This window comes from Colletotrichum scovillei (assembly GCF_011075155.1).
Source record: "Colletotrichum scovillei strain TJNH1 chromosome Unknown Contig00002, whole genome shotgun sequence".
Classification (NCBI taxonomy): Eukaryota; Fungi; Ascomycota; class Sordariomycetes; order Glomerellales; family Glomerellaceae; genus Colletotrichum; species Colletotrichum scovillei.
In genome coordinates this window covers 1242894-1261840 of record NW_023336260.1, presented here as the reverse complement: position 1 = coordinate 1261840, position 18947 = coordinate 1242894, and the positions used below count along the sequence as shown (strand labels likewise).

At 49.9% G+C, this 18947-nt stretch overlaps 4 protein-coding genes across 4 annotated transcripts; 2 read left to right on the top strand and 2 right to left on the bottom strand.

Annotated features, from left to right (window-relative positions):
• Window positions 1-1936: 1936 nt before the first annotated feature.
• HER10_EVM0002885 (uncharacterized protein) lies at window positions 1937-2529 on the top strand (the record flags this gene model as incomplete). The annotated part of the gene is made up of 2 exons (XM_035472578.1): window positions 1937-2457; window positions 2514-2529. 2 exons carry the CDS (start codon window positions 1937-1939, stop codon window positions 2527-2529), a joined length of 537 nt encoding a protein of 178 aa, XP_035337006.1.
• An 879-nt stretch (window positions 2530-3408) lies between these two features.
• On the bottom strand, window positions 3409-5019 carry HER10_EVM0008268 (cytochrome P450; the record flags this gene model as incomplete). The annotated part of the gene is made up of 5 exons (XM_035477795.1): window positions 3409-3756; window positions 3822-4372; window positions 4435-4507; window positions 4577-4863; window positions 4902-5019. The coding sequence occupies 5 exons, from the start codon at window positions 5017-5019 to the stop codon at window positions 3409-3411; spliced, it is 1377 nt and encodes a 458-aa protein (XP_035337430.1).
• Window positions 5020-7868: 2849 nt separating this feature from the next.
• On the bottom strand, window positions 7869-14439 carry HER10_EVM0011586 (beta-ketoacyl synthase domain-containing protein; the record flags this gene model as incomplete). Its single annotated transcript, XM_035481014.1, has 5 exons — window positions 7869-11098; window positions 11167-12103; window positions 12164-13738; window positions 13801-14086; window positions 14144-14439. The coding sequence occupies 5 exons, from the start codon at window positions 14437-14439 to the stop codon at window positions 7869-7871; spliced, it is 6324 nt and encodes a 2107-aa protein (XP_035337724.1).
• A 1867-nt stretch (window positions 14440-16306) lies between these two features.
• On the top strand, window positions 16307-17785 carry HER10_EVM0005941 (cytochrome P450; the record flags this gene model as incomplete). Its single annotated transcript, XM_035475542.1, has 4 exons — window positions 16307-16610; window positions 16669-17006; window positions 17130-17384; window positions 17459-17785. 4 exons carry the CDS (start codon window positions 16307-16309, stop codon window positions 17783-17785), a joined length of 1224 nt encoding a protein of 407 aa, XP_035337245.1.
• Window positions 17786-18947: the final 1162 nt, after the last annotated feature.

Genomic DNA, 18947 nt, shown 5'->3' with positions numbered 1-18947 from the left:
CTTGCAGGTTTGGACTCTGTTCGTGGAGGATATTCAATGGTAGGTTGATTCAAATTTTACTCTAGCACCAGGCGAGCGTAAAATTCGTTCTCAGTTTTCAAGGCTTGAGCAAGGATTAAGATCTACGGACTGGAGATCAGTATGATCCAACACCCCATGCCAATGTACATGGCGAGCATCACAAGTGATCCAAATCCAGTACCTGCCACAACTTTCGCAGCGACATGCACGGATTGCTTTGCTATCTGACTATCCCGAGACGAACAAATCACACGGTTTGTTTAGCTCTGCGGCACAACGCCGATCTCTGAATGTAGCATATTGAGATATCGTATGGTACGACAGGTGTGGAAACCGGTACTGGGACTTGGCTCGGAGAGTTAATCTGAGACCCACGACAAAGGTCCGGGCCGGTGGGGTAGCCTCCGAAGCTCAGTCGGAGACATTTCCCTTGGCACAAGCGCCGGCGGACGCCCGCGGAAGCGCGAGGTTACATTTAAGAAGCTAGGACGACCTCCATCCCGCATCTTATCAACATCAAATATTCATTTTCAAGAAATTTCACCGCACGATTGAGGTTCTATAGCTTGAAGCTGGCGTGTGCGAGCCTTGTAAAACATGTCACAATCGGCTTGATGGGCTTGTGCAGGCCCTGTACTCAAAATGGCTGTTATTCGATCTTCATACAATCGGCGGTCCTCAGATCTAAGAGGAGACCGCTCAGTGACAAAAGCTCATCTCCGAGTGTGAAATGCAGAAGTCTTTGAGACATAATCGTGACGCCGTAAGAAGCTGTTCTGTACGATGAAACTTTGAGATATCCATATTTCGAGATATCGCTCGTCATAAAAACATAACAGGCGCCATCAATTGATGAAGCTTCTGATGCCGTTGAGCTCAGCTGAGAACCAACAAATCAACAACACATATCCAAACATGCCTCTTGGTGTTATTGACGCGAAACTTGGAGAGGATGCAGTTCTTGCGGGGACCGTGCATCTTGTCAGGACATCTAGTACCAGTGATCCAGACCACGACGCCCAAAGCCAGAGTAGTATTCTTAAAAGAACGATCTACATGGTAATACCACGAGTAACCTCCATGATCACCCCAAACATCATACTGACATCCGGGAAGGGAGTTGACACGGTCTTGGTCCCTCAACCATCCTTGAACGATCCAAATGACCCATTGGTAAGTCAAACCTTCAACGTAAATAATAAGATTTCTCTGATGCACATGACGCGGGAAGCTCTGGACCAACTGGCGGAAGGAAGCGGCTTTTTGGGTTATCTTTTTCAACACCATCATCTTCGCTTCGCTTCCTGGTCCCATGCTTAGCCCGGCCACATTTGCCCTTGCCCCCATCCTCGGCGTTAGCATCACAAAGGTTGCTGAGTTGTCTGGTTACCACCTCCTCGTTGTTGCGGCTGTAGGGTTCGTAGCCCCTCGTTTCTACTTCAAGCCTTCTCTTTGCCTGAGTCTTGTTTCTAATATGATGTGGGCTCTGCCACAGGCCCTTGGTATCAATCCTTGCACAAAAGTATGGAAAACGCCCGCAGTTTCTCTTCGCCGCCATAGCTGGAACACTCGGCACCGCAGTCTGTATAGCAGGGTCCCAGAGGTCCCAGTACAACACAATATTCGCTGGTCGTATGATTCAAGGACTGGGTGCTACCGCTTGGGAGAGTCTAGCACTTGCGGCGATTGGGGATTTATTCTATCTTCATGAACGCGGCTGGAGGATTGCAATGGTGGTCGCCTCTTCAGCTTGCACTGTTTCAATGACATCAATTATTAGCGGAGTCATCGCAGAGCGTCTTGGTTACGAGGTCCTGTTCATCGCTGAACTGCCATTCAACCTCGCGGGGCTCATCATGACGGTTGCTTTGCTGCCTGAAATGCAGTTCAAACGACAGCTGTTGCCCGACAAGACATGGCTCCAAGTTCTCAATCTAACAGCGACGCGGAGACTACGGCCGTCAAAGGGCATCTCGACATCGACGTCACAGCAGCCAAGAACACGATTGCCGAGACTGGTGTCGTCACCGTTCCAAAGAAGACTTTGGCGCAGATGCTAGCACCATGGTCTCGTCAGACGTACACAGATAAGAACATCATTCGCTTGCTAGCCGAACTCTTCGTCAACTTCATCAACCCGGCTGTGCTTTGGATTCTGACCATCAGTGCGGTTCTGAATGCATGCTTTGTAGCATCCAGCTACATTCTATCTCAGATCTGGTCGATGCCACCTTACAACCTCAACATCGAGCAAAATGGCTTTTTCTGGGCTGGCGCACTGATTGGCGGTTTGTTTGCCATTCCTGTTGGCTCACTATGTGACTGGTCTGCGATGACCATGTCGAAATGGAATGGCGGCGTCTATGAGGCAGAATTCCGGATCCCTGTCAATACACTGGGTGCCGCCCTGAGTGGGCTCGGTTGGTTCCTGCTTATGTGGGTGGTTGATCACCCCTCTACGAACGGGTACTTCCTAGGGGCTTTTTGCTTAGGCTGTATGGCTTTTAGTATTTCGGTCCCCTCGACTTCTGCTGGGCTTTATATCTTGTGAGCCTCATCTCTATCTTGGAAGATTGCCGGAATATCAAGCTAACGGCGGGGTATTAGGGACACATTCCCACAACGATCCAGCGAGATTTTCATTCTACAGATGATGCTTAAGAACTTCTTATTCTATTCTTTTTCAACATTCATCAATACGTGGACTACTGAAGCTGGGCCTGGGACTGTCTTTATGGTCCTAGGAACTGTCTCCCTCGGGCTTTTCACCACCTGCATTCCTATGTGTGAGTATTTAGCAACAGGCTTTCCCCGGATTTCATGAAGATTCTAATATTCAATCCCAAACAGACATCTTGGGAAAGTTGAATAGAAGATGGATAACCAGTCTCTACGCCAAACACCGCTTCCTCCGAGAACTTGCTGAGTAAAAGATCAAAGCAGTATTATTACAAAGAATGATAAGACGCATTGGAGGGAAGCACGTAGATATAGAAGACTGGAGAATATGTTTGACCGTGCCTCCGCCTGAAGCTAGGTTGAGAGATGGCAACATGGCAGAGCTAACTAGAGGATGTTTGAGATAGTTGCGAGCTAAACGACGACACATCTTACCGCGAAATTGGGTTGAAGTTATCTTAAATTACTACGTTTTCAATCTTCAAGGAGCTTTGGCTCAACTTCTCTTCACGCAGCTATGATGTGAGGCGGTTGTCCGTACGATTTGCTTAACGGACCTAAATGAACCTTTTAAGCCCCAGCGGAATCTCAATCTAGACTTTAGAAGTCATGTATAAGTACCTATGTATGAATGCATATCTACGATGATTACAATAACAAGATTTGTCACTCTCTTGTGAAAATACACCCCGCCCCTTAAGTTTGTACCTATGTAGACCTCTTCTGGAAACGAACAACGACCTTGGGCAGCTGGTTCATAGCGTATCTTCTCAGATCACGTTCCCAGTCCATCTCGTCTTGATTTATGTGCTCCCAATCCAAGGCCCACACCATCTTGGAGATCATCAGCTGTGCCTGCAACAGCCCCGTTTTGCGACCAATGCAGCCCCGGGTACCAATGCTGAACGGCTGAAATACAGAAAGCTTGTCATCCTCAAATTCCCTCTTATAATCTGGATGATCTTTCGGAAGCCATCTCTCCGGGTGAAATTCTCGTGGTTTCGCAAAGTAACGCTCCGAGTGGAAGACTGCCCAGAAGCTAGTTTGAACGCGGTACTGAAGGCAGATGAGGGTTAGCGGAAATCGATCAACTTAACTAGCTACCAAGGTCTTAAGCTTACCCCTTTCGGAATGTAGTGACCATCAACGAAACCTCCAGGGCTGATGCGAGGTAGACCGGAAGTGCCCTGAGTGGCTAGTCGAAGACCCTCATTAATGACAGCATTGAGCCATGTAATATTCTGCACATTGTCGGATTTGATCTCTTCATAGGAAGTGAATCGATCCCGAATATCCATCTTCAGCTTTTCGAGTTTGTCTTGATGTATGCCGAGAAAATGTACTGACACCGTGAACATGTTCGAAGTGGCTTCAGCGTTGCCTATGACCACGTTCATGCTCTGTGCAACAAGAAAGTCGACTTCGGGCGGTTCTCCGCCCTCTTTAATAAGAGACGACATGAAGTCTTCGTGTTCGAGGGAATCTCTGAGGCGGATCCGATCATTAATATACTTACTGTTGATGCGCTGGAGTTTCGGCGCTACTGTCGCCAAGCTAGGACTCAAGGCAAGCAGCACGAACGGGTAAAGAAGGGGGAAGCGTGCAGAGACCTGGTTCACGGTGCCCCAGAAGCTCAACTTTGAAAATGTCTCAAGGAACTCTCCGGCTTTCCCTATCATAGTTCGATTGTTACTGATTAGGAAGTGCCTTTCATCTTTGATTTCCATAACTTACCCTTTGCTATGTTGCCGTAGTCATGTCCAAATGTCAGGTCACCGGCAAGATCCATGCTTAGCCACTCATTCCACTGGAAGGTTAGCCTGAGTTTGAACCCAACCTCGAATGCAGCCCCCTGCACTGATGTATTGCCACTTACCTCCGTCAAGTTGATGGGACCGCTTCGGCAAGCCTCATCGACCTTTCGAATGAATCGGTCGTAATGCTTGTGCAAAACCGGCTCTTGCCATCGCTTGATCGCATTCATGTTGAAGCTTGGTTCCATGGCCTTTCTGACATGACGATGGATTTTTGGATCTGTATCAGCAGCAAAACCCTTGTGCTTTCCTGCGAGAGCTCCAAGCTCTTCTGTCTTCAAGAAGGCCAGCGCGTCATCCGTCTTTCCAGGCAACAAGACGTCTACGATGAAGGATATCCTGTGAGCCTCTGATAAATGCGAGAATATTCACAGAATAAAAACTTACCAACTATCGGCTTGTACCCAAATATGGCGATCTCATTGGGTGCGATTCGTACGACATCGCCGTAATCTTCAAACCCCTTCTCAACTGCCCATGGCCAGCGACCCCGCAGCCTACGCATTGTCAGATACCGGAATTAATCTATGGACTGAAGTTTGTTACCAGTAATACGCAAACCACAATTCAGACATCGCAGCAATTTTAGGGCCAGGATACTTTGCATATGGATGTAAGGTTACGCGGTATCCTATCAATAGGAGCCAATATGCTGTGAACTGGGTTATTCTTAGCGAAGTCCAAGCCGTGATTGGAGAGATCGTAGTCCTTGTTGACTAACCAATAAAGCGATGACTGAAAGCCATGAGCTGATTGATGCGTTTTTGAGATGTTCCATGGTAAACTGGCTTATTCTTTCCCATGATACAGCATGAAGCGTGTTGATGTTCATTTCCGGCGTCATCTTATCCATCGTTTTGGCAGCGGCTTGGTTCTTGCCTAAAATCGCAAACCTTCACAAAATAGGGCTGAGAACAATTGATCTTGCGTAGACTTCAAAACAATTCGAAAAATCGATTCCTCTAAGACGAGGATAGTTGTGTGGCTAGGTAGATTGTAGAACATGGGAATCAAAGTTGACTTCGTGCCATCGAGGCACTACTGACGACAATCCTCATTGCAGTGAAGGTCAATGCTTGAGGTCCCAGTACTGTTTCTGCTCACCCCCAGCGATGCACTACATCTTGGCCCATGCCTGTTGCTAGGGTAAATTCTGCGACCGAGTCATTTGGAAATTTCGGCACGGGTGGTTGTAAGCGGCTCGGAGAGCATCGGACGTCTCGGAGACAGCTCCGGCGTAGACTCCGGCGCGAATGGATTGTTTCATATGATTTGAGCAGTGATTGCATTGAAATCATCCAATTGAATTGCTGCTAACAGAATGGCACTTGGCTTCTAGCCATAGGCCACAAGTACGGCCCTGTGCAAACCCAAGTCTAGACTGCAGCCCTTGCCAGAGAGATGCCTCAATGTCAGGCTGACAGGGACCACTTGAATTCTGTAAGGCCTCTTGCTTCGCAAGTAGGGGTGAACAAAAGATGGACAGAAAATGAGCGAAATGACTAGCCATCTGGGGCTCTGGTTTTAATTGCATCCATATGGTCTAATCCGGGGGAGGGGGGTTAAGTGAATTGGTTGTTCGCAGAGGCCATTGAATTACGATAACTGCGAAGTCCTACGCTCACCTTCGATGTCGATGAGATGTTGAGCAGCCAAGTTTCAAAAAAGGAGACCAGACCGCAGTGACTTTCCCGGATGTCATGTTTACAAAGTAGCCAGACGATTTACTATCAGAAACCTAATGGCAGAATTGCAATTCGTTCGCTGTTCCTTCAGTGCAAAGATCTAACCTTTCACAGTATTTTGACGGTTCCTCCGTTGGCACACACAGCGCTCCCGGACACCCATCGACTCTTCTCACAGCAGAGCCAGCCAGCAATTTCAGAAATATCATCTACTTCACCCAGCCTCCTGTCCACGCTACAAGCTTCCATCTTAGACTTTATGAGTTGGCGGACAGGCTCGATATCAGGTAGTCCTTCAGGCAATCCATTGGCTGTATCACCGGTCTTCGTGACTCCGACAATCAGTGAATTAACGGTTGTCCTCTCCATCCCAGGCCGCGTCCCCAGAGCATCCGCCCAAACCCTCGTCATGGACTCTAGCGCTGCCTTGCAGGCCCCGTAGAGCAATGTCACCGGAGCTGGCTGACTCTGGCGCGCTCCCTCAGACGAAATATTAACGATGCGGCTGTCTGGGACAAAGTGCGGTAACAAAGCCTGGATAAGTTGAACGGCGGTCGATATATTCCCTGTCAGCATGCGGCGCACATGTCCGTCATCAATGGCTTCAATTGGCATGGTCTCTTGCAGGGCAGCATTCTGTACCAGGATATTGACAGTGCCGCTGAAATGTTCCTTCACTGCAGCCACAATGTTGTCGCAACACTTGCTCGGCTCTGTGAGAGGTGCAACCACACCGAAGATTCGTGGAGTCGCATGATTCTGGGGATTTTTCTCTTGATAGAGCAACCTGATTTCCTCCTGCAAGGAGACGACATTCTTGAGTGAGGTCTCGCTGGAGCATGTCGCTAATATGTTTGAGCCCCGGGAAGCGAGGTGGAAGGCTATGCCGCGCCCTAGACCTCTCGAGGCGCCACTAAATAAGATCAGCTACGGTAAAATTCAGTGGCCTCGGATCTTTGCTGCAGCACGCAGTTTATTAAGTTGCAGGTTCGAACTCACGTAACGATAGCGAACTTTCCTGCCAAGTCTTGTTCTTGCACCGATGGATTCGAGAGAGTGTGTTTCATGTTGACCGAATCGAAGAGAGTGTTTCCTGATGATGTTGCGACGGCTGGCGTAAGGTAAGCTACAGTATTCTTATGAGGGCGGGAACAATGTGTTGTAAGGTAAGCTTGAGTGCTGGAACAGCATCAGGTAGGTTGCGAGTCCGCTCACGGGTTGAAAACTGCGTCTTTAGTACGTATGCCGAGGAGGACCGCTGTGTTCACCTGGAGTTGTGTTAACTTGGTGGTGTGTGCCTCACTGTTCGAGTCAAGTCGGAGCAGCGGAGGCGGGCGATTAGGCACTTTTACCTGGTTCAGTCCGGTTCGGAGAGATGAAACATCCTTGGTTCGAAGGGCTGCACATGTAGTTGTAGCCAAGTTATGGCTTGAAAATGTTACTTTCAGCATCAGGGACGCCGCAGATTCTGGTATTCGACCAATTATGGAAATACTTGATCTTGTTTGTGTGTGATTAGTTCAGTTTGTGCAAAAACCTCTCGAAAAACAGAATCTCAATTCGTTGCACTATGTACTAGGTAATCTAGGAGCGATTTGTGTGAATAGCGGGAATGACGAAGAAGCTGAAAAGCATCGAACAAACAGGTCTACGAATCTGATAATACTATCTAGTTGATTTCCTGAAAGTAGGCGAGAGCCTCTTCAATCTTCTCCCTCATGAGGTGCACATGTCCCGGCATCGGCATCTCAAGATGGTCTGCATCAACAGACAAGCATTGTCCAACCTCTCCCACGTATTTGTCCCAACCATTAGGACCCAAGGCGCCCTCAGAGCCGCGCTTGTCAGGGAAGCCCCAGGCAAGGGCCCCTAAAGCTGGATCCTCCATGAACCCAGGATAGGCTTCTGCTGGAAATCCCATGCCCACCATCTCGCGCTTCAGTTCAGGCTTGCCCTCGCAGCGACCGCCCATACCCTTCTCTGCCCAAATAATGCTAGTCTTTTTGGGGCGTTGGTGGGAAGTCATAGGCTCCGGGTGGTAGGTTGCCACTGCTTTGAAAATCCCCAGCAGGTGCTGCATTGGCGCAGATTCGGCCGTCGAATTCCAGAACGCGTCCTGTGCGGCCATCTTTTGGAACATTTGCCAGCCTGCCTCAGGCTGGACTTTGACAAGACTCGTTTCGGTCTTGGTGCGTGGTGAGCAAATGTCGATGATCAGTAGGCCATCGACTTGACGACCGAGGTCGCCTAATTGACGACAGACCTCATACCCGAGCATGCCGCCACCAGAGAAACCGCCAATGTACAGTGCGCCCTGAGGTCGAGACTCAATCACGGCATCAACAATCAACTTCGCGGCTCCTTCAATGCCAACCTCGGCGTTCATCTGCTCTGGGCAGCGAATGAAAGGTGAATCGACACCATAAATTGCCGTCTTAGTGTTGAAGGGTGGTAGATGAATGTAGCTAGCAATGGTACCAGTTCCGTCAGCGATCATGTACAGTGGCGTTTGGTCTGGTTTCGGATGGCCGTGAAGCAGGATCACTCGCGCCTTCGGCGTTGGAGAAATTGTTTGCTGCTTCTTCGTCAAAGAAGGCGAATCTGACTTTATTGGCAATAGTGATTCACTCTTCGATATCGAGATTGAAGTAACGACTGGCTTTTCAACTTCTTTCTGATCAAGCAATACCCAGTGAGAGGGGATCTCCGGTGTCGGGCAGCTGGTAGACAGACTCTCATCCGACATCTCCTCCTCGCTGACGGACGGCGGAGAGGTGGACGCCTGTGAGGATGACGATGAGTGACTAGTCTCGGTAGGTCCAACCGCATCGCCGAACGCCTTGCGTAGGTCACCGATCGTCGGATAGTCGATGAGAGTTGACACCGGAAGATCGATGCCGGTCTGCTTCTTGACAGCAGCGGTAATCTCGATGGCCATGATGGAATCAACCCCAACATCTGCTGTAGCAGTGTCATCCGTGAGTTGCGCCGAGTCTGTGCCTGTCTCTCTTGAGATGCTCTCCAGAATAGAAGCAAAGATCTCATTCTGTGAGCCCAAGCCCTCTTCAACTTTGGTCATCTCTGAGGCGTCTGAGCGACTGTAGGCATGCTTCTTGGCGGAAGGTTGTGGAGCCTTCACTGCTGCTACATTCGTGTTCGTCGGAAGTTGATAGTCGCCAGGTGCTGCAACCGATACTCTTGTCTTTCCCAAAAGCCGGTCCAGAACGGTGTTACTAACCTCGTGAAACCGCAAACCCGAACATTGCATCACCATCTCCGACGAGTCAGAGTCAAAGACCCAGACATCGCAAGTTGCAGAGTCCTCGGTTCTGCGTGAGACTCTGGCGAGAGTAAGGTATGATTTACCTGGCACCAGAGCTCCGGAATCTGGTAGCTCAACGCTCTCAAGATTGTCCATCATGAACGTGGTATCAGCGGCACGCGGTCGACTTGGGTTCGCGTTAAGCACAAAACCCGCCAGGTGCACCAGGCTTTCGCCGTGATATGGTGACGAGGTGAAGCAGGTTCCGATAGGATCAGAGCCCAGGACGATCTCTGCAGCAGCCTCCTGGAAATCATCGGAGACATACGCGCCTTTGACACATCTGAAGGACGGAGAGTACCTGACTGTGTTTGAAAATAGCGCGTAGAATATATCGGGCTGGATCCTGTGGCCACGTCCCTCCTTGGCGCTTTTGATCACGTCGTCCATCCTAGCCTGAATGAAGAATGATATCTTCTCCCAACCAGCTTTGATGGAGTCCGCCTCGCAGATGGAGACCGTACAGCTGCCCAGAGTCTGTTCAGATGAGTGGAAGGTGACTGTAGCAAGATCTTTAGAGAGCTTCTTCACGTTCGCAGTTGTGATGAGTTCTTCAGTCGAGCCATTAGCCTTCTTGCGCAGTGGACGCTGGAGTGAGAGATTGCAGATCGTCAGCGCGGGCTGCTTCATATCTCGCGTTATGCCCATGCCTTCGAATACGTGCTTGGCGACAGTAGAAGCAGCATCGCAGAACACGCTTCCGGGGCAAATTGCCATGTCGCGGATCCGATGGCCTTCGATGAGGGCATCCATCCCTGGATCGGCAATGAGGGCCCTGAAGGTAGCCTCGGACTCACTGCTCATCGACCTCTCTGCAACAATGCTCTGCGCACAGGTAGATAATTGCTTCGGGCTGACCTGGGAATCAGCTGCGAGGCTTCCGCGTACCCCGTCGCCCTTCTCGGTGTAGGTGATCCAGAAATCTTGCAAGTCCCACGCGTACGTCGGGAGCGTCAACAGCTGGACGCTGCTTGAGTAAGGGCGATATAGTCGGAGCCAGTCGATTCCTAAACCTTGATCGTAGAGCTTCGCAAGGCATTTTGTGATAGACGTCCAATTGTCAGCACTCTTGTCGAGCGTCGACATGATGGAGCTGGCAGACATGGCAGAACCCAAGGTTGCCTGTACAAAGGAACCGCAGACTTGGCTTGGGCCATGTTCGACCCATACCACATCACCTAAATGTTCCTTGACAGCCGCAACAGTGTCTTTGAACTGCACTCTCTGACGAGTTTGCTGGCCCATGTAGGTTGCATCAAAGGTTCCGGAGGTATCAACGATCTTCGCAAGTAGAGTGGAAGCAACTGGGATCTTGGGCGGCGAGTACGTTACTCCTCGAGCAAGAGTGACGAACTGGTCCAGAATGGGATCCATTTGGAAGGAATGAAAGGCGTATGGTACCGGTAGCAACTTTGGACGGAATTCTGCCATGTCCGCTGCAAGCTGCTCAACATCATCCTGCAATCCACCGACAACGGTGGTGCGTGGACTGTTAGAGCAAGATATCGAACAGAATCCGTCTTTTCTGGCATCAATATAGTCCTGCGTGACCTCAGAGGATGCAGCTACTGCTAACACTAGAGGCGCCATTGAGTTAGTAGTTACCCTTTCGGCGTACTGCTCCGAGTTCGAGTCTACTACTTACTTGCACAAGCGCCAGTCTCGCATAATTCACTGAGTAACTCTGCGCGTTTCCCGACCAGATACAGCACATCGGTCAAAGAGAGGACGCCAGCAACGTGAAGAGCGGTATATTCGCCGAGGGAGTGGCCCATAACAACGGACGGCACAATGCCAGCTTCTGAACGCCACAGAGCAGCCAAGGCAATCTCCAAAGTCAAGACGGCAAGCTGGGTCTGGGCAGAGAGCTTCGTGGATACGTCAGTGGCACGCTCCGTGATGAGGTCCAAGAACGATGGGAAGCCATAGTCAGCGCATATTCTGACGCAGTGATCAACCACTTCTCGGAAGACATGACTTGTCTTGTACAGCCCACTGCCCATGCCGCCATAGTGCGAGCCCTGACCGGTAAAAACGAAGACAACCTGCTTGGGAGCGGAAGGCTTGATCTTTGTGACATCATTCTGGGCATCAATGTCTGACCTCAATTTGTCAATGAGTTCTAATGTCGATGATGCGGTGTATGTAGATCTGAGTGAGTGGTGCGTTCGCCTTGCGGTAGTTGTGTAAGCAACGTCTTGAATACGGACGGTGGGATTCGCCTGAAGGTATTGAAGAAGCCTGCGTTGGTTGGAACGCAGCGATGCTTGCGTCTTAGCGGACGTGACAATGACATGATTCGACCACGGTACTTGCACGCCCTCGTCAATGGACCGCGTAGGTCTGTAGTCCTCGATAAGCAGACAAGCGTTACCACCCGCTGCATCGAAATTGTTCAGCATCACCCGCCTCGTGTTGTTTCCCACAGGCTTGAAGTCCTTCGCCTCGGAGAGGATCGACATCTTGGAGGCTTCAAGCGAAGGGAACTTTGGGTTCAGCTTCTGCGGCATGCCTGCTTGTGGGGGGATTGTATCATTTTGGAACATCAGGACACACTTGAGCAAGGACGACATTCCAGCAGCCTATTTGATTTCTCGTTAGTCTCAAGTAATCCATAATTGGAGACATTCGGGTGGTCTTACGGCTTCGCTATGGCCGATATTGGCCTTGATAGATCCGACTATCAGAGGGTCGCCACGACGACGTTGAAAGACGTTGGACACCGCGCCTATCTCAGCGGGATCACCAATCTGGGTTCCAGTCCCGTGCATCTCGACATAAGATATCTCGTCTGGAAGGACACCGGACCGCCTCAAGACCTGGTGGTAAAGCCGTTCTTGCGCGCCGGCATCCGAGGTCGTGATGGACGGAGAATTCCCGCTATGGTTTCTCCCTGAGCCCCCAATGACAGCAAGAATATGGTCATTGTGGGCGATGGCGTCGTCAAGCCTCTTGAGCACCACGCTCCCGACGAAGTCAGCTCGACAATAGCCATCAGCGTCCTCGCGGAACGGCTTGCAATTGCCAGTGTTGGACAAGATACCAGATTTGCTGAGACTCGTCCAGGAATGAGGATATCCGACGATATTTGCAGCACCAGAGACAGCCATGTCGATATCGCCTGATAGTAAACTCATGCAGGCTAGATGAATGGAAGATGAGGTTGACGCGCATGCCGAGTCTAAGGAATACGTTGGTCCCTCCCAGTTCATCTGGAAGGCAAGACGGCCAGCTCCGAATGCTCTCTGTGCTCCCTGCAGGGTATATGCATCACATCCCTTCAGATGATGTGCCATAGCATTCCAGTCATCGTTGCTTTGTCCATAAAAGACACCAATTCTATTCGGGTCAATATCCCTGGTCTTGCCGTCAGAATAGCCAGCTGTCTCAAGAGCCTCATATGAACTCATGAGGAATTGTCGATGGCCGGGATCCATGAACATGGCTTCTCTAGGAGAGATGCGGAAGAACCGAGCATCGAACTCTCCGGGCTTGTTCATGAAGCAACCGAATCTGGCCGCTGTCGTGCATTTGACGCCATCGTGGCTATGCTCTGCTGCGAAGAACTCGTCGAGGTCAAATCGATCCTGAGGGATTTCTTGATGGAGATCTTGACCAGTCATGAGAACATTCCAGAACTCATCGAGGTCATCACTACCAGGGCCTCTTCCAGCCATGCCAACGATGGCTATACGATCAGATTGTTGATCTTGCCGCTGATTCCTCTGGTTGGCGCCTATTTCATGCTGAACACTAATTGTTCTTCCCTGCTGTTTCAATGCTGTTGCAAGGTAGGAAGTGTGACTGCTGGTGCCGATGACTTTAATGTCGACTTGCTGGCAAGATCCAAGATGCTTGTTCATTTCGGCAACGACCTCTACTATGTCAAGAGACTGAGACACAGATCGCGAAACCGCGGTTCGTAGCAAATCGCCAAAGGTCTCATACGTAGCTGACGGATCGTCGGTACCCCAGACTCTGTGTTGCGAGTCGAGTTGACTTTTGACAAGGGCAGACTCTCCAACCACGTAGTCGAGATCAGCTGAGGTAATTGGGATAGCGTGTTGAAGGGATCTTATATTAAGCTTGTTCCTTGGGAGGCCACTGACAGCTGGGCACTCTTTTAGAAACTGCTCCAGGATGGATGGTGGACCGATGATGCTAGCCCAGCGGTCTCCAGTGACACCAACTTGTGCCTTCTTCGTAGATGGAATACCCTTCCAAATCGGTTAGTGAATTGATTCATGAGAATTCGATTATAATATTCATTTAGACTTACCAGGTTCGTCTGGAATTGCTCCAGGGCAGAGCGAAGGTCCTCGTTCGAGATCCCTAGGACGGCCCAACCCCATGTTCCAGAGCAATCTTCTGTGGCTCTTGACCGAATGTAGCAAAATCTGCAGACCCTACACAAGAGACCAGCCGCCTCAAGACAGCCGGCATAGAGAGTATCAAAGTCCTTGGCAGCTGCTAATGGTGATAGGCTCATAAGACCTCCTGAAATGCCTAGCCACTCGGGCCCGTCATCAGACTTTGCTAAGAGATTGGGTTCACGCTTGATGCATCTGTGAACTCTATGTCAGTATATCGTACTTGGACATCATTGAAGACCTGGGACATACTGGAGGAGCATTGCTGCTCTCATTGTATAGATGAGGATTGCATTAGCAACACCAGTCTCGTCGACTGAGTGGCGGTATTTCTCAGCCAATTCGTAGATGCTCGAAAAGTCTCCGAGACTCTCTGTAATAGCGCTTTCGAAATCCTTGAGCTCCGATTTGACCTTCTTGCACAGATCACTCATAAAACCCTGAAGCCATGGCGCCAGGCCAGCCTGCTTCATGATGTAGTCGATGCCATCGACCCACGGATCGGTCTGATCACCGAAGAATAGAATAGTCTTCTTTGAGTCTGCCATCTTGGGCATCAATCATGGAAAGAAATTACTTGCGTTCCTGAAGTCATTCAAGAGAAGCGTCTTTAATTTGCAGCGTAAAAAGAATCGCTTTGATGGGTGGAGTAGCTAGTACGACACAACCGGCCTTTTGCAATATCCGAGATAAGGAGCTACGGTGGTATTCATGTGTATCTGTAGTCTCTTACACTTGCCGGAGACCTTAAGCTGTGATCCAAGACAGCCATTTCACTATCGCCGAAAGACTCACTTACCTGTCAACATCTCGTGACCCTGCTACGTAAGAATGTCCACGAAAGGTAGAGCCTGTACGGATACCGATGTCCCAATCAGGAAAGTGATTTGGAACTGGTAGGGAGTGCCGTTCTGTTGTCTTCATGAAACCTCCGACCGGACCAAGGTTTCTGAGAATCATGGTTCAGGTTGAGACAGCCAGCCGGCGGCGATTCCCGAACGCCCGTATGTGGCTCGAGAGGTGGCCAAGGCCTGGCTCCGGACTCCTCCGCCGGGCACGAGCTAGGTCGGTGCTCGTACAGAGAAATTGGTGACGCGACGAAACTAGAATATCGATGCTTAACATGGCAAATATGATCTACATCCGCCATAAGCAAAGTCAATGTTCCAGAATTCGAAGCGAGAGGCTGAATGGCGCCCGAGCCTGCGGAACGCCTCAGCTTATGGGACGCCAAGACCTCCCGTCATCCGTACTTGGATCTTGCTCCTCAGTCAAGCATTAGGTTTCCAATGAGGGTTAGGCATTTGTGGGATTGCCAATGAGTATAGTTGCTAGTGAAATGTAAACGAGTCATTTACCTGCGAACATGCTACGTCTCCAAGCACGCAACTATGATATGCGGACAGCTAACCTAAAATGCCGGCTCATTATGCTTGTGGCTCGCTTCGGTTAGGCATCTCACGACTCGGGTTACTTGCCGGAGACAGCTCATATATTGCCGGAGGAGAAGTCCGTGAGATCGGAGACCTCTGTCTGTCCTGCTATGAATCAGAAAGGCCTCTCTACCGTATCCTGTCAGATCTTAGCCTATAGTTTCTGAGACAAGCCGTGGGCAGGCCATACCTAGGCTCTCATTATTCGGCTTCTGTTCGTCCATAATCCTTGGCCACCAAATTACGGTGCACCGACATCTTGGTTCAATATGCCGGTTGAGTTGGCTGGAAAGATGCCGGAGTCGATCGACACAACATTCTGGAGACGCGGTGCCAAGTTTCAAATCCGAAAGCCCTCCCGCATGGTGGGCAGATTCAGTTGCTGATACGGTACCAAAGCGATTGAGGATGGGAACGTGTGGTAAGAGAGCGAAAGCCTCCGGCAAGCATGGAGGACAGCGAATTTAGCCAGTTGAAACATATTCGACGTGTCCAAATGCAGTTTGATGTTATCATGCCAAAGGGTCCTGTGCCGTTCGATAGCCTTTTGTTCGTGCTCACCTACCTCACCTCAACTGAGTAAAATTGACATTTCACGAATAGTATCTTCAATCAATAAGTTCTATAGGGGCAAGAAACCTGCGACGTGTTGCATGTACAACCTTTTGTCTCTTGGTCCTTATTCACGATGTCCTTCTTCTCATGCATTGCTGAACTTCAAGGGATCAGCCGCTGGGCGGTGTTGATATCCGGTCTAGTGAGATACCGCAATTTCTCCATGTGTATACTTGACTGATAGAATTAGGTTGCGGCGTACTTGTCCTGTTTAGCGGTCTACAGGGCTTTCTTTCATCCGCTCAACAAATATCCAGGTCCAATTCTGAACCGCTTGACAAACCTTCCGTTCGTGATTGCAGGAGTGAAAGGGCAGCTGCCATTCTATGCGGAATCCTTGTTCAAAAAGTACGGCCCAGTCGTCAGAATGGGACCGAATAACCTTGGCTTTATCGAAGGAAACGCCTGGAAGGACATCTACGGCATGCGCCGTCGCGGTCAATTTGAGAAAGCATACGAATACTACCGTGAAGGACCGGAAGGACCCATTAGCTTGCTCAACGCTGGGCCCGAGGAACACGCGAGACTACGCAAGTGGGTTTCGCCGTATTTTTCAGATCGTGGCATGAAGGAGCAAGAACCGATGATTGGCGGTTACGTTGACTTGCTTCTCAAGCGACTTCATGAGAACTGCGATGATGGTACCCGCGCGCTTGATCTCCGCGACTGGTGTGAGTGCTGGGATTACATCTGCCGAAGTTCCGTCTGATGCTAACATTAGGCTGGCAGTTAACTTTTGCACCTTCGACATCCTTGGCGAACTTGCTTTCTCCAGCTCTTTTGGATGCCTCGAGTCAGCAGAATATCATCCCTGGGTAAAGATTATTGCATTTCAGCAGAAAGAGATTGAGTGGATCGGTGAGCTGAACCGACAGGGATTGAGATTTATCACAGCTATCATCATGAAGGTACTCGCCAAGAACAAGTTGGAATTTATGGGTTACACGATTCAGAAGTTACAAAGTCGCATTCAGTCGGGTAAACAAGCAGATATCATCGAGTCCCTGCTCAATAACAAAGAGGGAATGGTACGTTCGACCCTTTTCTTGCCCCTACTTTTGCTCAGTGTTGGACTTGCGATCATACTGTCTCAGATACCATGGCAGAGCGTGACTAACCAGAGGGAGCAGAAGCTTGACATGGAACGCCTTGTCCAGAATTCGACGCTTCTCATCGCGGCCGGGTCAGAGACCACAGCGACGTTGCTCACGGCAACTTCGTTCCTTCTGCTATCGAATCCTGAAGCATATCAGAAAGTCGTAGAAGAGGTCAGATCTTCATTTTCTGATCCGTCAGACATTACTCTTCTATCCGTCAACAAGCTCCCTTACATGTTGGCCTGCCTGGACGAGGCGCTGCGTGTGTTCCCGGTAGTTCCTTCTTGGTTGCCCCGACGAGTCACGCATGGCACGGCTATCATTGATGGCAATGTCGTGCCCGAGGGTGTAAGTGACCCCGCTACTGAGCAATACCCTACTTCATTACTAGGAAATCTCTGACTCTTTTCATTCTGACACAGTGCCTTGTCGGTACTTGGCAATGGGCGATGTATCATAACGAACTGAACTTTACTAAACCCTTGGAATATCATCCCGAGCGTTTCCTCGGAGATCCGAGCTTCGCGAAGGACAGGCTGGACGCATTCCAACCTTTCAGCATGGGCCACGCCGACTGCGTCGGTCGCAATCTCGCATACTCTGAGATGCGCCTTATCCTGGCAAGGATTTTGTTCAGCTTCGATCTGAAGCTAGTTGACGAGGGCAGTGACTGGATAAAGGGTCAAAAAGTTTATATCGTGTGGCAAAAGCCGTCTTTAAATGTGTATCTCAAGCCAGTCAAGCGATGAGGAAAACCTTCATCCAGCCTTGAAGCTTGTGGCAAAACATAGCCGTGCACGTAGTGGAGGCTTTCCACGGATTATGTATGCACTTCATAGACATATTGCAACCAAACACGGGAAGGTGGGCAGCATGCACATCAGCTTGGCGGAACCATGAAAACCCATCAGAGCATCTTGTCTCCTCATCGTTTGTGCAAATACAATGCATTAGTCCGAGGTCCTAGGCTTGAAACGACCCTTCGTACAACTTTGACTGCGGGGAAGACCCTGACATTATTGGAGTACCTTCCGCTGAGACTTGTCCTAAGGCTGAAGCAGGCCTTGTTCTGGCTATTGCTCAATGCTGCCGGTGGCAGACATTCTGCCAAGCAAGTTTTGACCGTAGGAGACTTAACTTCTGTGACGCGGCTGGTGCATTATGTGGACTGCGTTGAGGCGAAGCGCGGAAGAGGGCCCTGCAGTGGGATGCCGCTGAAGGCTTGTGTTTTTCGAATATTATCCGCCGTCTCGTTTGCTCGCAAGAGCCCTCTATCCGAAGTTGATACTTTGCTAGATCATGTCAATTAGGTTCTGATACCTCGCAACTGTATTCAGGATTGCTTTAAGCCACCTAACTTGTACTATATGCGATAACCCACTTCTACATTGCCGAAGATCTCATTGTCCTTACTATTCGCACCATGACATTACATATGTTGCTCTGAGATATAATTCAGAGATCAGGCCTAGCTACATCGCTTAATCCTGTCGCGTAGCAGCTTCTACGCGTCTATAACTCTGACTCGTCTCAAATTTTGTCTTGTCAACTGAAAGTGGCCGGGCCAGAAACAATGACAGGCCCTGCCGTCAAAACTCCCCGGGATGCCAAGATTAAATCTCCGCATGTTCTAACTGCCCTATCGGCCGGTGGGGCGTTTACGCGCCGCTCATGCTTTATTGGGCCATGCCAACAGACTTCAGAGGTTGAAACTATATTGACACACTACTAAGATGCCATTTTACCGACGAGACAGGTTCACGCCAATTTTCTGCCGTTTCTAGAATATTGCCGGCCCTCCATCCCTGACCGGTAGCCAGTCGTCGGTTTATCGGCGGATTGACTTTGTCTAAAGCAATGTCTTCCTACCCAAAAGGACTAACACAAGCCGCCGCAATCTCGATTCGATTT